The sequence below is a fragment of the Silene latifolia genome, chromosome 11, assembly GCF_048544455.1.
Source record: "Silene latifolia isolate original U9 population chromosome 11, ASM4854445v1, whole genome shotgun sequence".
NCBI classification, from domain to species: Eukaryota; Viridiplantae; Streptophyta; class Magnoliopsida; order Caryophyllales; family Caryophyllaceae; genus Silene; species Silene latifolia.
This window is the reverse complement of record NC_133536.1, coordinates 107,987,594-108,008,128: the sequence shown is the minus strand read 5'-3', so window position 1 is coordinate 108,008,128 and position 20,535 is coordinate 107,987,594. Positions and strand designations below refer to the sequence as shown.

Genomic DNA, 20,535 nt, shown 5'->3' with positions numbered 1-20,535 from the left:
GGCCGTAGTGTGGCCATCAATCTCACCTCTCGCAAGAAACCTCTTGTTGAACCATATGAACTATTTCTTGCTTATTACCCAAAGACTAAGGTGTCTTTAACTCAGCTATTTGAGTCGTTAAGGCCTCCAACTGTGCCGCAATAACATTGTCTGAACCACTTCCTCTCTTACTACCTCTAGGGTTACCATACTCACCAGTGTGAGTAGCTATATGATCAATCAACTTCCAAATATTACCGTCATTAGTATTATCCTGGAATCACCCATTGGCAGCAGAATCAAGCAAAGCTCTGTGATCTTCATACAACCCGTTGTAAAACTGGTTGCAAAGGAACCGAATCTTGAAGCCATGATGGGGGATGGATTGAACTAGCCTCTTGAAACGAACCTAGGCTTCATTAAAATCTTCGTCATGACCTTGTTTAAAACTCGTGATCTAGCTTCTAAGAGCATTAGTCTTCTGCGGTGGAAAATACCTCTTGTATAATGCAAGAGCTAGTGAAGTCTAGTTATTGATTGCGTCGGTCTCCATATCCAAATTACGTAGCCATTCTGATGCATCATCTCTCAGGGAGAAAGGAAAAAGAGTTTGTTTGACTTGATCTTAAGTCACCCCAGCTGTCAAAGGAATAGAACAACAATCTATGACAAATTTCTCCATGTGCTTGGCGAGGTCTTTCCAGCTTTTCCTCCAAATAGATTTAGGTCTACCAGGCTTATGTAGGACGGTTTGATCTCAAAGGTCCCTTTATCAGTGGTAGGGAGCTTAAAGCCTTTAGGAATAGAATAAATGGTGGGTTCGGAATGACTTGCCAAGTTCGGCGTCTTCAATGTTGTAGGAGTAACAGGAGCAGAAATAAGTGTGTCCTCTTCAAAGGACGAATCTTCTGCGAAATTAAACCGCTCGTAGTCAAGTGTACTCAAGTCTTCCACCTGACTTACTTCTCTCTGACATTTTCGTCTATAGTGAAAAGTCATCTCTGGCTCAGGATCAAAAGGTACAATCTCCGACCTGTCAGACCTGGGCATACACGAAAACAACAAGAAAATATCAAACTGTCTCAAGGAATTGATGCTCCCTGAGACAAAAGACAAAAATAAACAAAAACAAACAGAAAAATTGTTGCCTCCTCGGCAACGGCGCCAAATTTGATAAGGTTATTTTCAGTCGTTGCCCTATCAAAATAAATCCTAAATTACTAATAACTGGTAGCTAGTGGCAAGAAAGGGTCGAATCCTGATGTGACTCATATTTGTGCTCATTTAGTCCCCGAATTAGCCTCGTTCCCATGCTTTCTAGCGACTATTAGGGTCATTTCTTATCTTTAGTTCCCTATTTTGCATATTCTTTGAGGTTTTGTGTCCTTGGTAGGAGATGATTGCTAGCCTTGCATTTATGGAGCTAAATGGATCGCATCTAATGACCAAGCATCGAAGAGGAGACCAATACTAAAGGCCTAAGCAAATAAATCAAGTGAATTGGGCAATGATGAAGATCCCCACGGCCCTAAGACAGTCCCCACGGATTGTTAGGCAGCCAAGAATAAGAGGAAGAACCCTGTCCCGGGATCCGGGCATCCCGAGCTCAGGACGAGCGTCCAAGCCCAGGATCTGAGCGTCCCAAGGCTCAGCTCGAGCGGATTCCCTTACAGTCCCGAGCATTCTCAAGGCCAGGACGCGCGTGTCCCTGAGGACTAGCTACTCAGGCCGCGCATGTCCCTACAGTATTTGCAAATCGTCAAGCTTCTCTTAGGGTCTTAATCGTCATTTAAGCCCTTAGTAATCCTAATCCTTGTACTTAATTTTAGTATAAATACCCTATTGTACTATCTAGATGATAATGAATCTTAGAATCAAGTCCTAATCTCCTTCTAAATCTCTTAATTTAGTCTTAATCCAAGTTGTAATACACATTTTAATATTAATCACATCTTAATCTTTCCTTAATCTCTCAATTGTTCTTAGTTTTAGTTGGGTAATTAGAAGATTATTTGGGGTTTATTGGAGGATTGACAACTCTCTATCAATCATCAAGTTTCCTTATATTATTCTTTACTTTATTATTTCGATCATCTCAAGTTGGTATAATCCCTTTTACCTTTGCTTAATTATTGCTATTTACATTACTTATTCATCATGTTTTGCTTTGTTAATATGATTGACATCCTTATTAGCATGTTAAACTTGATCATGAGTGAGTAGTTTCTTAAGCTAGGGTTAATGTATGGGGAATTAGGGGAATCAATCATGGGATTAGATCTATGCTTAATTTAATATGCTTTCATAATTGAATGCTTGCTTGTTGTTATTTCAACTTATGCACATGTTATGTTTGATGAAATGCTAGACTATGAAACCTTGCATTTACACATCTCCTATCTATTCAACAAGACTTGTAAGATATAAGCCAACCCAAGCCTTGTTAGACCATGCATAGAGTTGAATAGGAAGAGACTAAGTCGACTTGTAGGTGTTGTAAAGTCTTGATCGACTCGGCTCCGGGACCTAAATCTTCCTAGGAATTGTAGGATATACACTAACTCGATTCCATCATAACAATAAGTTGCTTGCATCTATTTGCGAACATGTTTGTATGATCTATTTCCATAATTCCCTTATGAACCCATGACACCCTAGTGCCCTTAATCAATTGTTTACAAACCCCTTTAATTGCTTTACTTTGTTTTCATTAATTTGCATTCATCTTGTTGATTAGTTTAGATTGCATCTCATTTTAACCCAAATTTGTGACACTTTAAGACATAACTACTTGCAATCGAAATCTTAAATTGATACCTGTCCCTTGGGATCCGACCTTTGCTTATAACTCTACTAAGAGTATTTTTTAAAGATATAAATTTATTTTTGGTGAAAATCAATAACGACACACACACGACTAGCTCGACACCAAATCCACAGGGAGGTGAGTTAATTAATCTAGTCTGTTTATATTTAAGTTCGTCATAAAGGTAACAATTTTATGGGGTTTGTTTGTTGATTTCTATGACTAATTGCAATGAAAGTAAATAAAGACGAGTTCAATAATATTAAAAGAGTCTAGGGATCGGGTTCACTAGGTAGTCATCCAAGGGTAAGATTTAATTCATTGATTAAGCAATTTATATTATTTAAAGTCATACGGTTGGTCGATTCTAATATGTATTTTTAGATCTAAACTTAACATGTGATCTCTATTATTAAGTAAGTCTAAATTCAATTATCGTGACCTATACTAGTCTTAACCCTGTCGGTGAAAATTTAAGTTTGCAAGACTAATTAACCAATTTTGATCAGTAATTAATTAATTAGATGTAAAACAATAATTGAACAACAATCAAAAGCAATTTAACAATCAATTTATTAGTTAACCCTTTTCTAACAACCTAGATCCCCTTTCACCCTAGAATATAAATTTAGCTACGCATACTAACGGTAATAACAACAATAATATGAATGAAAGACATAATTGCAAACATAAAAGATGAACAATAACAATTGAATAGATAGAAGAAAGATTAATAATAATATCGTAATAAAGGAATGCTTAAATCCGAAAGTAAGAACAATAAACTAAACTAAGAGTTTTAGAGAGTTTTCTAGGGTAAAATAAACGTAGCTAGGTAAAACAAAGCGTCCATAAACATAGGGTACGAATTGGGTATTTATAGTAAAACATGACCGACTTAAGGAAATTGCGAAAATTTTTGGAAAATAGTGTGTACTCGATCGAGCCTATGTGCACTTGATCAAGTACACTACGTCCTCGATCGAGCCAGCTTGTAATTGATCGAGTATTCTTCTTTCTTAGCTCTTTTCTTCGTGTTGTCTTCTTAACTTCTCTTCCTTCATTCTTATGGATTCCCGTGCCATACTTTGTGTATTCCTTCATGCCACTCCGCGATGCCCATTTCATTCCTTTGCTCCTCAAATACATTATTCCTGCATTAAACACCGAATAGCGGAAGTATCGACATTCTAGCATAAAAGGCATGAAATCAATATAAACTAGCACGAAAACCGAATCAAAAGTAACCAGGGGGAGACATAAATATGCATATAATTATGACTCATCAGTACTCGAATTAAATCGACATGGCATGTATTTTAGCCAAGGGTGACATGCAATATGGTTAAGACAAAGAGGAAAATAAAATGGAAAGTGCTTGATATGAACTAATTACGTTAAGTTCATTGCTTTGTAATTAGCTGATATTTATCATCGTACTCGGGGTTAGACCGACATGGTATGTAGAACCAAGGATAATTATAAATATGCCTAAAATTCTTACAAATGTGAATAAAAGAGGAAAATTGTTAAAATGAGGACAAGAGTGTTAAAATAACCTTTAAGGTGTAATTAACCAAATAATGTCACCGAATCACAGAATTAACAGTCATGGTATAAAGAACCAAGGGTGATTATGATTTATGGTTAAAAATGTTTTATCATAAAAATGATTTTAAATGGTAAAAACCGTTTTAAGAAAGGAAAGAAAAATGAAATAAAACATTGAGGAATGATGAAATCAAACACGTTGAGTTCTGACCTACAAAGCCATATGAGGCGCGAGCCCCTAGGCGAGGCAACGGGCTTTTGTCTTAAGTCAAAACTTGGTTTTGGCTTGATCTTTCCAAGTTTTCAATCATGCTATGCATGTTTTATGATGTTGAAGTCATGAAAACAGTAAAGAGAGCATGAAACAAGAGGATTAATTACACCCTCATACTTACATGTTCATTTGCTTGACGAGAAATCGACAAAGTGTAAAACTTGTGAGTCGGAAAGCTCGATTTGAAAAACCGTTTTGTAAATATGGAGTGTTGCTCTGTTTTAGTGTGAGTGTAGTTGGTCGAAGTGGTAAGCCAAGTGTTTTTAATGCACGATGACGGTACCAAACAATGTGTAAGGCTCGTCTTTTCAATCGGTAGGTCGAAAACTCGTGTCGGTTTTGTTGGAAATCTATATCTCATTTCTTAACATATTCTTATATGTTTCAAATTTATTTAGTCATAAAATAAATTACTAATCTTATGCATGCAAACATCAATAAAAGAATATAAGAAAACATTTTCTCACCATATGAAATTCGGTCATATTGGGCACCAACAAGATCTCCTTCTTGTTAGTTCTCGAGTTTTCCATTAATGGATGAACATTCTTGACTTCAAATTAGAAGCCCTCCAATTAGTTGCACCCAAGACAATCCCTTAAACCCACAAATAAACATGTACTAGATGTTCTTAATGTAGTTTACCTTAAAATCTATTACTAATACTCATATACTACTTTTAGTATTATTAGTGTTTGATTTAAACAAATTAGATTCACAAAAATGAATTTTGTGAAGAACAAGAGAGATAAGGGAGGTTTTTCATAAAAAGTAAGAATGAATTTATTAGAGAAAATTATCTCTAATTTTCTATCTACAAAAGCGGTTGGGAGGGCTATTATGTAGTCAAATTTATCTTCCCAATTTGCTTTTGTTCTTCACAAGAAAAGCTAGCTAGTAGTAGGTGTCATCATGATGTTTATTTTATTATTTAAATAACAAAAACCATCAAAACCCACTTACTACATATAAAACCGGTTTTCCATGTAATATGGGGTCCATTTTATTTTTGTCAATTGTACAATTGTATGTCATGTGACATGTGACATGTCTTATGTCATGTTTTAATTTAAAATGCATATTTAACAAATTAAATATCATTTACAAATTAAATAAATCATATTTAACAAATTGACTAGTAATATAAAATTACTTTCTCATAAAAGGGTCATTTAATTACTAGTTAGTATAATTCACAATATCTTGTAATTATAACTAACTTATCATTATCATCTCGCGTATTTCGCAAACACCGATTAATTTTAGTAATATAACTTCTTAAATTACTAAATGAAATCTCATTTAATCACATTATAATAAGATGTCATTATTCTCTCTCTTATAATAATTTGTTCAATTTTAAGGAATTAATTAATCAGATCGGTATAATTAATTAACTTTTCAATTAAGGGAATTGTCCTTTAGGTGTGACCTCAAGGATCAATCGATCACCACCGTCGCACGACAGTAATGTCAAACTCTAGCCAGCCAATCATTACCGATATGTGTGGACCAGTTGACTATATATGTAATGTATCATCCCTTCCGTATTCTTGGTATGAGATTTAATAATGATATTTAAATCATGTGATCGCACTATTGTTGAGGACACATTTCCCAACAGGTTTTTGACTTTAGAAGTCGAGGTCTAGAATTTTAAGGGAGAAAGAACGAGCGGACTCTCGCGTGGTCATAAATGGTGGTGCTTGAGAGGTATTTATCGAGGAATGTGTGGTGTTGTGCATTTTGAGCGACGTGGCCATACTGGCCACCCAAAGAGGCGCGAGCATGTGGGCGATACAAGGGTTGTCATTTCCTTTTCGCAAATTTGGAATTTGTGTTTTGTTCTATCCCAGGGTTTGTTAGGATGTGTTTTGTAGTTGATTGTGTTTGCTTAGTCATGTAAACTCGATCGAGAATTTAACCATCGCGACTCGATCGAGTATGGAAACACTCGATCGAGTGACTTTAGCTTAAGCTCTTCTTCGTGTCTTCTCTTCTCATTTTCTTCTCGATTCTCGTGCTATTCTTTCGTGCTCCGTCTTACCGACTCCGCGGTGCTCCATATTGTCCAATTGTTCCACAAATGCATCTAATCCGCATTAAAACACCAAAAGGCGAAATTATCGACATTCTAATGTAAACGGCTTATAAACAACATATTATAGCACAAAACCGTCTAAAAGTAACTAAGGGAGAGGCATATAAATGTATATAAATATGACTCATCAATAAGCACGAAAACCAAGAAGAACTGAAGAAGAGAAGAGAAGAAGACACGAAGAAGGTGTGTGTATACTCGGTCGAGTCGTGATGACGCGTAGTCGATCGAGTGTTGCTATACTCGATCGAGTGTCCAGCTTTATTCCACTTTCCGCAAAACTTTCTTAAGTCGGTTTATTTGTTTTAAAAATAGGAAGTATTTTTACATCAAAAATTCCTAGATTTAGTTTTGGCTACTATTGTTCTTAGATTTACACACTTGTTCATCAGATCTTTCTTATGGTAATCATTCAATCTTCCTTTCATACTTATGTGCTGTTTGACCAAGCTTTAAAAGTGCTTTTCTAACTTAAAAAGCAATAGCTAGGCCAAACACTATAAATTAGGGATATGAAAAACTACTTTTAAAAAGTTAAAAACTGATTATTGACCTCAAAAAGTAGAAGTAGATATTTTCTACTTCTCATTCTACTTTTCACAAAAGTGCTAAACACCCAATTATTTTGCGCATTTTTTTTGCCTACAACAAACCATTATCTCATATGATGTATTATGGTGTGTTTCATTTTCTCTCTTCTCTCAATTCTTTGCTTCTTTCACATGTACTCATCAAAGTAACATGTAATTAATCGTCTACTCCAACTATTTTTTACTGCTACAATCTTACTTCTATGATCTTATATACTCCCTCCGTCCCAATAATTTATTTACCGTTAATTAAAATATCTGACAAAGAATATAAAAGGTAAACAAATGAATGAGATGAAGGAAATAACTATCAATAAACATGATTAATAAATAAAGAAAAAAAAGCTGGATAGAAGTGGTCAGACCAAACATATAATTTTTATAAGGAGGGTTTTTTTACAAAAGTGTGGCCAAACAACAATTTTTTTTTCCCAAAAAGTAACTTATAAATAAACTCCTTTTAGAAAGCAAAAGTTATTTTACACAAGCAAGGCCAAACAACACCTTAAAATTGTTGTTAGAAGGGGGTTAATTAATTGTTGTTTTAAATTTAGGGTGAAAGGGGATATATGTTGTTAGAAGGGGGTTAATTAATGAATTAATCGTTAAATTGCTTTAGTTGTTGTTCAATTGTGTCTTAAATCTAATTGATTAATTACTGGCCAGGATTAATTAATTAGTCTTGCAAATTAGGATTATCACCGACCGGGGGTTAAGACTAATATTGGTTGCGAAAAATTGAATATACTGGCTTAATGATAGCCACCGCATGTTAAGTTTAGATTTAAAAGGCATATTAGAGTCGACCGATCATATGACCTTAAATAACTTAATTATTTTTTTAATTAATTAAATCCCACCCCCGGATAATTGATCTAGAAAACCTAATCCGTATACTCTTTTAATATATTTGAATTCATCTTTATTTATATATGCAATTAGTTATAGTTAAACAAACCAACCTTCAAGAGATTGTTACATTTAGGACAAATTATTACATTAACAAATAGATTATTACCGTCTCCTTGTCGATACCATAACCTACTTATCGCTGACTACTAGTTTACTTTGATTTAGGGGACACGATTTTACTCTTGTCAGGTGGCTGCGACTCCAACTGGTAGAATACTAATTGAGGCTATCTAATTGGTGGTTGTTGGTGTGATTGCGGTAACTCCTACAAGGACATTAGGAGGTAACTCCTACAAAGACATTAGGAGGGTACTTGCTGGTAGGTCGGGCTGTAGATTCATGGGTGACGACTGAATTTTGGTTGCTACCCGACATGATGGTGAATGACTTTATGGTAGTTTGGCTACATAAATCAATCACTAAGCCCCACGGGCGGTCACCATTTTTTTTTGTTGGGCAAAAATTTATCATTTAATTTCGTTAAGAAATAAAATTACAATTTGCAAATTCAAGCGAGAAGGTTACTCTAAAAAATAAAAAAATCCCATATAGGGTATTCAAAATTGTCTCTCTCCCGTATACGGTATATCCCGCCTCTAAATTCAAAATTCATTTGAGAATTTGAGAACTTAAATACCAGTCTCTACAGTGAGGTAGCGGAACAAAAGCAACATAAAATTAAGGAAAAATCCAGATAAACACAGCCAGCGAATTTGGTACGACAATGGCTGAAATCGATCAGGAGAAGCAATTAACTCGCAAAATCGCCACCATTTTCGAAGAAAGCAAAGTTTCATACGCTACTCACAATCGAAAACTCAAGGAACTTTCAATTCTCAGATCTACTTCTTCTTCTTCGCCCAACAATTTCTTCACTTGCTTCTGCAAAGCGCTTTCACCTCTATTCCTTTTCCAGCGTCGAACTCCCTCCGCTGAACGCATTGTTCGCTTTGCTTCCGCCTTCGCTTGCTTCGCTGACTCCAAAAATGCCGTTGTTGATCACTCTTTTTTCGAAGATTTCATGTCCTTTCTTCTCTCCGCCGTCTCTTCAGCTAACAAAACTGTTAGGTTTCGCTCTTGTCAGATTATTTCCGAGGTATTATTTTATTCTTTTGTTATTCATTTCAATGAATTCAACAATTACTTTACTATTTAACCCGCTTTCGCTAGGGTTTTAGTATTACACTGTAAAATTATGGCTGTATGATCTGTCTTTATTATTTTGAAAATTAATCCCTACCTCTCAGTCTCATTTTTTACCTTTATATTCTTTTTGAGGGGTATTTTAATCGAAAGGTAAACAAATGTTTTGGACGGAGAGAGTACTTGGGTTTCTGTTTGGTCCGCAACTATGTTTGTCAAAAAAGTAATTTATGATTTTTAAGGTATACCTTCTGATTTTAAATGCTGAATTCTATGTATTGTCGTAATGATTCGGAATGCTATCTTTTTGGGTCTTTTTGTGAGCCAATTGAAGTACCCCCTGGTGTTGCTAAATTATGGATGTCACATAGGAAATCCAGAATCATTTCTCTTAGTCCTTAGCTGCGTTTTCAGTTAATTGTTCGTCAATTTTCTTAATTCTTGATTCCTTAAAGTTGGAGTCGGATAGGCGTGGTGTATTGGTTCTGACAATTGGACTATAGTGTAGCATAGTGGCTCTTGTATGTTATCTAAGACGTTTTAATGGGAATATATTTTATGAAAGGAAGAGTGTTGGCCATTGTATTCTCAAATCAATTATGGGTATACCATAAGGGTGTTCTATTTTTACTTGTGAAATTTCCATTGAAAGATTTAAGACACAATGTCTGCAGTAGTTAACAGAATCTTATTAGTTCTCTTCAAACAGGAGCTAATCATTTCATTGATAAGTTGTGCAATGCAACAAAGAGTAACCGGTGTTTAGCTTGTACAAAAATGTTTGGTGGGAATGTACCATAAAAAACCAACAATGTTTTTCTTAGATGATGTCTTTCTTCTTTGCTTTCTTTTCGTTGGTCTTGTTGAATCCCAAGAAGTTTAGACTAATATCAGCCTTTCTAAACTCGTGCAGTTCCGTAATTCATTAAATCTTTTAGGGGAAGGTTTTGTAATAATTTACAGCAAGACTGTCTACAATTAAAACTAAAGGAGCCAACTAAGTAACAAGAATCACTTGTCAATATTAAAATGGTCATTTACTGTAAGAAAAGGGTCACTGACTATATTAGAACTTAGAAGAGCCATTATTGTGGTGTGACTTCAATTTCGAAGTAAAAATTGGTTTCTTGATATTCTTTCTTATTATGAAGCTAACTTGTATGAGAACTTTTGTTCTCAATTTCTCTGGCTAAATTTTGAGTCTTTTCCCCTTGTCCTACTATAGGTTATAATGAGGTTACCAGATGATGCTGAAGTGAGCAGTGAGCTATGGGATCAGGTGATAGACAGCATGATGATTCGGGTTGGTGACAAGATTCCAATAGTTCGTACATATGCAATCAGAGCTCTCTCACGTTTTGTTAATGATTCTGAGAATAGTGACGTACTTGAACTATTTATTGAAACGCTGGATTCAGAGCAGAACGCAGTAAGTAACTTCAATTGCCATGCTCTAGCAAGCTGATCAGAAAGTTCTTGTTATATATTTTTCTTAGGTTTGTGGGGGAGGAGTGAGCGGGCTTTTACCCATTAATGTTTGAGTCCTTAATGAACTTTTTCGGTAATACAACTATGCAGGATGTGCGAAAGACAGTAGTTCTATCATTGCCCCCTTCGAATGCAACGTCAACAGTAATCGTTGGCTGTACTCTTGATGTTAGTGAGTCAGTTCGCAAAGCAGCTTATCTTGTATTGGCTAATAAATATCCTCTCCAGAGCCTGAGGTAAATTTATGTTCTATATTTTTATTGGTTAGGATTTTTTAAATTTCTTCTCTTAAGTTAGGTCGACATGTTCTGGTTTTGGAACTCAGATCAATGATTGGTACAAATTCTATCCTGACTGGGTCAGCGTGGGATAGAAAAGATTTAAGTTAAAGCTGGGATACTGGTAACAGAGGCTGTAAACTGCTCTATGACGCGAAGCATCCGCAAATATACAATTTCTCTATCTGTTGGATATTGTATACGGCCTTTAAACTTAATGACTCGTAAATCATGCTACATATGGAGCTGTTCTTCCCTGTCCATGTATTTTATGATCTTGCGGAGCAGGAAATGAAAAGAAGAGTCAACTATTATTAGCCGTATAACTGTCAACAGACAAAACCTATAAATTATTTTGGACCTCAGGCTTGTGTCATTGGATTTTATATAATCTCATAGTTCTACATGGGTTCTTGTTTGGTAGGCTATGTTGTTTTGGCTTTGCTCATCACTTAGGGCTGGTTTGGATACAAATGGAAGGGAAAGGGAGGGGAGGGAAGGGGAGGGGAGGGGCTATTTTAATTTTCCTTGGAGGAGGGAAATATGGGGATCCAATTTCCCTTCCCCTCTAAATCCCCTGGAATTTGCCTCCCTCCATTTCCCTCCAGATCTCCCCATTCAAGCATGCCCTTTGTAGATCCTTTCTTTAATGGAATAATCTAAGAAGGCACATCTCTCCAGATCTGATTTTTGGAAGGAATTCAAAAACGTTTCATGGATTAAGGGGGGCTTATTTGCCTTTTACAGAAGCAACATAGTATTTTTATTTTCCGCCTTGTCTCCATACTCTATTACTCTATTTACCTCTTCAAACTTCTAGTAGTGATTGCCTGGTTGAAGAGTAGGCGTGAAGGGGCAATTTCTGTTGTCACGGGTGGCCATTAGGGAAAGCTGAGGAGGCTTTATATACTAGCACAAGGCATGCAGAATGGTCCCTAGAGTAAAAAATGGCATGTACTAGCACAAGGCAAATCGGCACCTTGTTGATGTTTTGCTAGAACCTGATTGTGGGAGCAACCTTTCATCATGCTTTTGTGATCATATCAATTATCAATGTCTAATCATGTTCACACTATAGTTACCAAGGATTAATCAGACAGTTGGAGTAAGTTTTCACACAACTTTAATACTTAGGTGACATTCTATGGAGTGGGAGTAGGCCAGTTGATGATTCTGGATACTGTTTTAGACAATCTGGAAATAGCATTCTCATTCTCAGGGGCTTTCAGGATTTTGTGGCAACCCTCTCTGTGGCTTTCATGGAGAATTTGCTGCCGTGACTTTATTGAAGTTAATGAGTGATTTGTAATTTGCTTTTGTTATGATTTCTACAGTTCGTGATTGTCAATTTATTTTTTCAACTCATTTTTGTGTATAAAAGCTAAAATAACTTGCTGTAACATGTCGTCAACGATAACAAATCGTTGACATGCAATTATATACTATTGAACTGTTTTCAATAGGAAAATATGAATGAGAATCAGTGTATATTCCTATTTTCCAATGCTAATTTTCCTTCCTTTCCAACATTCCGGTATAATGCTTTTGTGATTAGTTTATGATTTTGCATTTCCCGTTTAAGCAGTATTTTTCATGTGTGAGTTGTGATGTACTTGGTGTAACATGTTAGCGGCAGCAACTCGAGGACAAATTCTCTGAATTAGATATTTGGCCCTCTTATTTCTTATTTGTATCTGATCCATTTGTATTCCGTTCTCCCAGCATCAAACTCAGGACGTTAATACTTCAGCGAGGATTATCTGATAGGTCACAATCTATTGTGAAAGAATGTCTGAAGTTGCTGAAAGATGAATGGTTAAGTAAAAGTTGCAACGGTGATCCTGTTGAACTTCTCAAATACCTTGATGTCGAAACATATGAGAGTGTTGGTGTTTCTGTTATGAGAGCTCTTGTAGAAGGGGGTATGATTAAGCTTGATGGAAGTCAGAGGATACAGCAGTTCAAAGACTCTTCCTGTGGCGAAGCAGGAGGTTTGTTCGTCTATCTTCTATCTTTATATATTTTCACTAATCAAATGTACATATACTTCACATGCAGTATATTTCTTTAGTTATGAGTAGTTACTAATCAATAACAGCTCAACATGCTATTTCCTCTTTTAGGAGTTCCTCCTTTTCAGTTTTTAAATGCATGTGGTGCCATTTTCAAGGTTCCAAGTTGACATCCAATCTCTAATCTTATCATTTGCAGATTCAGAAAATTCCAACCTTACGTTTGAACTATTGGAACCCGAAATAGCTCTCTATTGGAGAGTTGTGTGCCAATACTTGCATTCACAGGCGCAAGTAAGATTCGGTCATTTCTTCTTATATTTACGGATTCTGTAACTTCTGCCCATCTGTTGTTGTCTTTCATTTCATACTTGTCATCTGTTAATCCGTGCATTCTGTACTCCCTCGATAGGGTAGAAGATTTTGTCGTCTTGAGATTTGATGTTTGGATGGTATCGACTCTTTAAATCACTTTAGCAAGGAGTTCTATTTTCATGTGTTGTAGGATAATTTTTTTTTTATTATTCGGTCTTCAGAAAGTAACCTTGTTAAATCAATCTAATCATCTAGAGTTATAGCTTAGTTACCAGAGTCCTCTTACAAGATTTAATCAAAGTAATGAGTTAAAATTGATGTTGTTCGAGGACTTCTGAGTAGACCTATCTATCAAACAGGTGGGGGTTGAGTTCAGTTTATGTGGGCGGTTCAGAATATCGGTTTGGTCGAATATAAATCGGGTTATACGGATCACCAGTCGAATCAAGGTCTGAATACGAGTTAAGTCGAATATGATTGTGTCAAACACGGATCATGGGCTGGGCCGAGGTCAAAACAGGGGTAGAACTGGTCGTTTTGGGTTTCAAACCCTAACTTAACGGATCAGTTCAAGTTGTTTGGAGTCCTGGATCAAGATTTATGAGTCTTGACCTGAAAAAAGGGTTGGGTCGGGTCAAATATTGACAGGTCTACATTTGAGTGGAGTCCTACATTTAAGTGTATATTTAGAATCTTTGTACGGTGACAGGCAAAAGGCTCTGATGCTGCAGCTACAATGGGTGCCGAAGCCGCAGTCTATGCAGCAGAGGCATCTGACAGCAATGACCTCCTCGAGAAGGTCCTACCTGCTACCGTTTCTGATTATGTTGAATTTATTGTAGCACATATTACTGCAGGTCGGTAAACTTCCATCTTTTGACTTAATCCTTTGTGCGAGCATCATCTTCTTAAAAGTGAAATCTTTTCAGGATCAAATTACCGCTTCACATCACGGCAACTGTTGTTGCTTGGTGCATTGCTTGATTTCTCTGATGCAACAATCAGGAAGATTGGTAGCAAGTTTGTGTATGATCTTCTGCGTATAGTGCCTGAATTTGAAACCGATAGTGATGGAACCGAGCTTGTCATAGGAGATGGCATAAATCTTGGGGGTGACCGAGACTGGGCCGATGCAGTAGCTGCGCTGGCAAAGAAAGTTCATGCTGCTGATGGAGAGTTTGAAGAAGTTACTCTCCGAGTTGTAGAAGAACTTGCTACACCTTGCAGGGAAAGAACTGCAGTTTTCACTGAGTGGTTGCACTGCCTAGCTGTTATTGGTTTTGTATTGGAAAATACAAAATCCTTATTTTCATTAAGAGGGAAGGCCATTGACCCTACAGAATTACTGAACTCCTTGCTACTTCCAGGGGTATGAAATTCTTCAAAGTCCATATAAGATATACGTCACACACTTTGCTATGTCTCTTTATCCCTGATCTACATACTCTCGTTCCACTTTTCTCATTACTCTTTGGCTAGGTGACTTAAGTTTTATGTATACAGCTAAAGCATGCTAACTTGGTCGTGCAACGAGCTGCGATCAGATGTCTTGGCCTTTATGGATTGCTGGGAAGAAAGCCAGATGAAGATGTGGTGAAGCAATTAGTATGTTCTTTCGCCAAAGCCCCCTCTCCGATTGGCCTTCTTGCTGGCAAGGCTCTAGTGGACCTTGTTATGTGGCACGGCCCTCAAGAAGTTGACGCAGTTTTAGGGTCAAATTTTTATTCACAAGCTGACGTTAGTGGACTATTGTGCCATAAAGTTGACGGTAATGTTGGGATACTTGATCTTTTATACGCTGGACTTGAAAATGATTTATTTGAGAAACCAGTGGACTTTGAGGGCAATGAATCAGTACAAGCTGCTCTTGGGGAGGGTTTTGCCAAGATACTTCTCTTGAGTGAGAATTATCCTAGCTTGCCTAGTTTCCTTCATTCGTTGATCTTGGCGAAATTGATTGCTCTGTATTTCAGCCTGGAAAACAACAAGCTTCAAAGGTAGACTGCAATGAGCTGTTTGATGAAATACGAGCCTTTTTTAGTTCTGATTTCTCAGGTACATTTAGTTTTTTTTTCTTTCTTCTGATTGTCCTTTTTCCTTCTCTGTTAACAGGTTAAAGCAATGTTTATCGGTGTTTTTTGAGCATTACTCATCATTGTCTGCCAATCATAAGGCAAGTGAATACTTTCTAGCATATTCGATATTGTAGACACCCACAAATATCTTGATCTCGTGTTCAGTAAAACTTTTAAGTTCATTAGATGGTAAACTAACCAACTTCACATTCTGTTTCAACTTCAGAAACATCTTTCAAGAGCCTTTATTCCAGTTATGCAAGCAATGTGGCCTGGAATTTATGGGACAAATGGCAGATCTACTACCATGATATCCAATATGCGTAAACGTGCAGTTCAAGCCTCTCTCTTTATGTTGCAGATGGTTCAATCACCTGAATATAGAAATGAGGTTACAAGTCATTCAAACGATCAGCCAGATTCAGAGAACAGTACCGGTTCTGTAGAGCACTCTGATGATTTTGAAACCAGAGAAGAGGGTCTTGCTATACGCATAGCAATTGAGGTCATTTTCCTTTGGCCATGAAAAAGTATCACTAACTTAAACAGCTTCTCCTTTTCGATAAATGACACTTAGAGATGATGGTTCTTTCTTAGAATAAACAATGTCTTTCATTCTTTATATAATGAAAACGGGTAGTTGTCATCTAACGTAGTGCACTTCTAGAAATTACTTAATAAATTTTTTATTTTATTGTTTAAATACTCTTCCTTCAGTCCAACAATGATCTTCCGTCAAGGAGTTAGCATCTAGCAAAAGTTGTCTGATTTTGCTGTCATCTCTAATTCTGTTTCTCTCTTTCTGTTTCTTTGTGAAGATCCTGAAGTTTCCTTCAAAGAAAAAGCCGGCTGAAAAGTCATACATCTCAGCACTATGCAAGACCATGGTTTTACTTAATTTTCGAGCATCAGAACAAGGAGCAATCAAATTAATGAGGCTTCTTATGAATCCTGTCCTTGAATCTGTGTCATATGAGAAAGAGCTGGTAAAAGAGCTTGCTAGCAAGGCTAAAAACTTGAAGTCATTGGATATAAATCCAGAGGAGGAGCTATCAAGAGACCAAGCTAATCACATTCTTGGTAAAACTCTTCCCTAATGCTTGTATTATGCCTCTCGTACACTCAAAATATGGAATTCAGTTCCCAGGAATTTTAATAGCGTTATAAGTTTGGTTTTGCATATCCCTGTGAGACTATTGATAGTTTCTTTCAGTATCTTGGTGTTGAAGACAAAAATAACTTAGTGGTGGTACATTCTAAGGAGTAAGGAGTGACCTTAAAACAGAAAGGAAACAGTTTTATCAAAAACAATTAGTTGCATACTAAAGTTTCTAATAGCCATAGCATTGTATGTTGCGGGTTTATATTGGTCAAAGTTTATAACATTTGATCCTTAGAGTGGCTGAGCATATGTTTGGGTGTTTCTCTGCTTTAAATATTGATTGCCTCTAAGGTCATTAGTAATCAATGCCTGCATGTTGTGGATCATTCTTGGGGCTTTCCTGCAAACCTCTTCCTGTACATTTACTGTCACTCATTACTTTACGTGAATGTTAGCAGAGAGGTTGGGTTTGGACTATAATATTGACGAAGGACAAGGACAAGGACAAAGACATTCAAGTGAAATACCACCCACCCCAGCATCACGTGCCAGGCAACCAGCTCGTTCAAGAAGACGTGCTAAGAGCGAAGAAAGCTCCTCTGATGAAGAAGAATCACCGGTTTCGGTTGTTCCTGCAGTTGTTATGTCTCACACACGTTCTCAGAGAGCTAGTAAGACGGCAGCATTGACAAAGATGACTACTAGTAAAGCTGTAAAAGCTTCTTTTGTCGGTGATATTGAAGAGGAAGAGGAAGAGGAAGAGGACTCGCATGTAACATCTGAAGACGAATCTGATGACTCTGACTCGGATTCAGCTCAGTGATTCATTTGTAGTTTAATTTTGCTCATTTCTGGGTGTATAAATTATGAAATAAAAAATTGAATCATGTGAGGCTGCTGTACGAATACAAACTGTTAGAATTTCTAATTCCTAACCCAGTAAAACATCCAGGGAAAAATGTTCTTCTCTATGGGAAAAAAAAAAATGATTTGTAACCAAGCACTCTGAAAATGATTTGTGTGCCATGTACTCTGTATTCTCAAAAATTATCGTCACTAGTTTTCCAACTTTATTTCTGCAATAAAATAATTCGGTTGTCTTCTTTCATCTACCTAATTGTAAAGTTCTTGGTTTGTTCACTTTTTACTTTTTCTAGTGTTGTCATTGCCCGAAATCTTGTATCCTACTCTACAACTACATGGAATACTCGTTTTACTATTTTCTTTTTCTTGTTAGTAACAATAGGTTAGACCCCGTGCATTAAGTCGTATTTTATTTCTACTAAATTAGATATATAATAGTGGTATCTCATTAGTTGTTCTTTTTTCTCATCATTTTATTTTGTTTTGAGAAATAAAAAGTTAAAACTGAAATAATTAAAAGAATTTAGTAGCATGTTGAAATATATTTTTGAAAATAATATTTTTTTTATACCGCAAAGTTCATGATTCCAATTTATAAATTTTCTCAATTTTTTTTCTCGAAAGTAATTAAAACGGTTTATAATTTTGTTTCAATTAGTCTTGCTTGTGACGGATATATCCGTCACAAGGTTGCGACGGGTCGGACGATACCATTTAAATGGTAAATGGATAGACAAGGGGTACTGTGCAGCCAGAGTAGTCACTGACTGAGAAGACTTTTGGAGTAAAAAAATATTAAATACCCTCCATTTTCCAATGCTGATTATTTACCACAAAATTGAAATGCCCACTTTGAACCTAATTCTATTCATTATCTTTTACCAATCCCTTTTCATCTCCTCTACTTCTCTCACCTCTTTCAAAATTCTCTGAGAAATCTCTTCATCTTTCTCATTTGGATTCTTCATACACATCAAACAAAATACAAAACATTATCATAAAAAATGGTAACAAAACGACAACCAGTTAAGAAAAACACAAGAGCCAGAAAGGCGGGTGATGATGTCGGTGGAGGCATGTCTTTTTCATTTATTATCTTTTAATTTTTTTGGTTTATGGTTTTGATTATCGTTCTATGGTTTAATAATGGAGACTTACAAATAATCTATGTGGACATATAATAAATAATGGTGGTTTGATAATGGTGGTTTTATTATATTTAAGGTCATTAATTGGGTTATTTGTTGTTGTTTGTTAAATTTGGTTGTTGTTTGTTTTTCCAGTACATAAATACATTCATTTCTTGCACATTTAATTTTTTTAGTAAAAGCATTTTATTTACCATCGTTATTCTCATTATTTGATAATATTTTAAATAATGTTATATTTTCTTTGTGATTTTGAGTTAAAATTTAAACAATGTCTGCTTGATACTTTTGTTTGATTAAATGTTTACTTGATATGTTATTAGTTTTGTTGAGTATGTTATCATTTATTGATCTCACTTATTGATATATATTGATATGTTAACATTTTATTGGATATATTATCATTTTTGGGTATTAAATCGAAACATTGTATTAATATGTTACCAGTTTTGTTGGATATGTTATCATTTAATGATCTCAGTTATTGATATATATTGATTAGATGTTATCACTTTGTTGATTATGTTACCAATTTGGTTGGATATGAAATATATTTCTTTGTTTGAAATTGTAATTGATTTATGTTTGTTATATGTTATCATATTTGTTAGATATGTTATCAGTTTTGTTTGATATGTTATCATTTTTGTCCAAAATTTAGCAAGAGGTGCACTTGAGCAGTAGTAAAGAAAGGGGCAACAAGTAAAAGGGGATTACGACAAGGGCATTAGTGAAGGAAAGTGGGGGCAAGACTAGGTGATAGCGAGTGAAATTGTTCATATTACGTAGTTCGGTTTTGTGGTTTGTTGAATAATAATTTTCTTTTATGTTTGTGCTTGGTAATATTGATAGGATTGGGCAGCATTTTGTATTCATGTCGTTTAACACTAATATATTACAATATGTTTGTGTATAATAATAATGTTACCATTTAAGTCATAATTTGTAACCATTTTATAAAATGTATAACAATATGTAACCATATTAAAATAATGATATATATGAATACAAATGGTGACATGAGAGTATGTGTTTGAAATGTTATCATCTTAGTCAGAAGATGTAACCATTTTACAAAATGTTTTACAATATGTAACAATATTAGTGATAATTTTAACATATTAGTAAGGGAATGTAACCATTGTACAATATGTTTGATTAGAATTGAAAGAATCTTGAATAGGTAACAGATTGTACACTTTGGAACATTACTTAACATATATACAATGCCATAACTAATTCCCTTTTTAATGGTAACATATTGAAAAAATATATATAAACATAATTTGTAAAATACACTACCACAAATAATACACAAAGAATAACAGCTTGTTTACATATTTATCTACTATGTTACCAATTTCAATATGGTAACAGTTTGTGCAAAAATGATTACATTACTTAACATATACAATGTCATAAGTAATATATTGATTTAAATGGTAATATAGTGAAAATAAGTGCCCCAAAACCTGAAACACGAGTCACAGTTTTACAAACAACTTATTTGATAACAATTTTAACACAACCATCAAACATGCCCAAAAAAAGTGCCCCAAAACATCAAACTATTGTTTCTTGGCACGACCTCCACCTTTTTCAACATCACCCCACGGTCTTTTGACCTCTTCTTATTGTCATGTGTATGGAGCGTTGGTCGTTGTACTTAAGATCCTCTGTGGCAGGCTCAGGTTCAGTTGTGGACTCATTTGGACAGGAAATATCGAAATATACATTGTGTCACCACGTCAAGAGAACAATGTTACCATAATACAACTGGAAGAAATGGTCACAAACAATTGATAATTGGTTACATTTTATAATACTTCACAACTTTACTAAACAGTTCACCATGTTGATAGTTTAACTTTATATGTTAACATCCTCACTAATATGT

The 20,535-nt window shown here is 35.5% G+C and overlaps 1 protein-coding gene, 1 long non-coding RNA gene and 1 other non-coding gene across 3 annotated transcripts; all 3 read left to right on the top strand.

Annotated features, from left to right (window-relative positions):
- The first annotated feature begins 344 nt into the window (after nt 1-344).
- Nucleotides 345-451, top strand: LOC141615823 (small nucleolar RNA R71). Its single transcript, XR_012530218.1, has one exon. It is a non-coding gene; the product is annotated as a small nucleolar RNA R71 (small nucleolar RNA).
- An 8,340-nt stretch (nt 452-8,791) lies between these two features.
- On the top strand, nt 8,792-17,734 carry LOC141611856 (uncharacterized). Its single transcript, XM_074430505.1, has 12 exons — nt 8,792-9,309; nt 10,582-10,785; nt 10,935-11,080; nt 12,845-13,113; nt 13,334-13,428; nt 14,159-14,306; nt 14,379-14,818; nt 14,953-15,446; nt 15,562-15,622; nt 15,751-16,029; nt 16,343-16,604; nt 17,085-17,734. The coding sequence occupies exons 1-12, from the start codon at nt 8,938-8,940 to the stop codon at nt 17,447-17,449; spliced, it is 3,135 nt and encodes a 1,044-aa protein (XP_074286606.1). The 5' UTR covers nt 8,792-8,937; the 3' UTR covers nt 17,450-17,734.
- A 668-nt stretch (nt 17,735-18,402) lies between these two features.
- LOC141615019 (uncharacterized) lies at nt 18,403-19,658 on the top strand. Its single transcript, XR_012529552.1, has 2 exons — nt 18,403-18,564; nt 19,300-19,658. It is a non-coding gene; the product is annotated as an uncharacterized LOC141615019 (long non-coding RNA).
- Nucleotides 19,659-20,535: the final 877 nt, after the last annotated feature.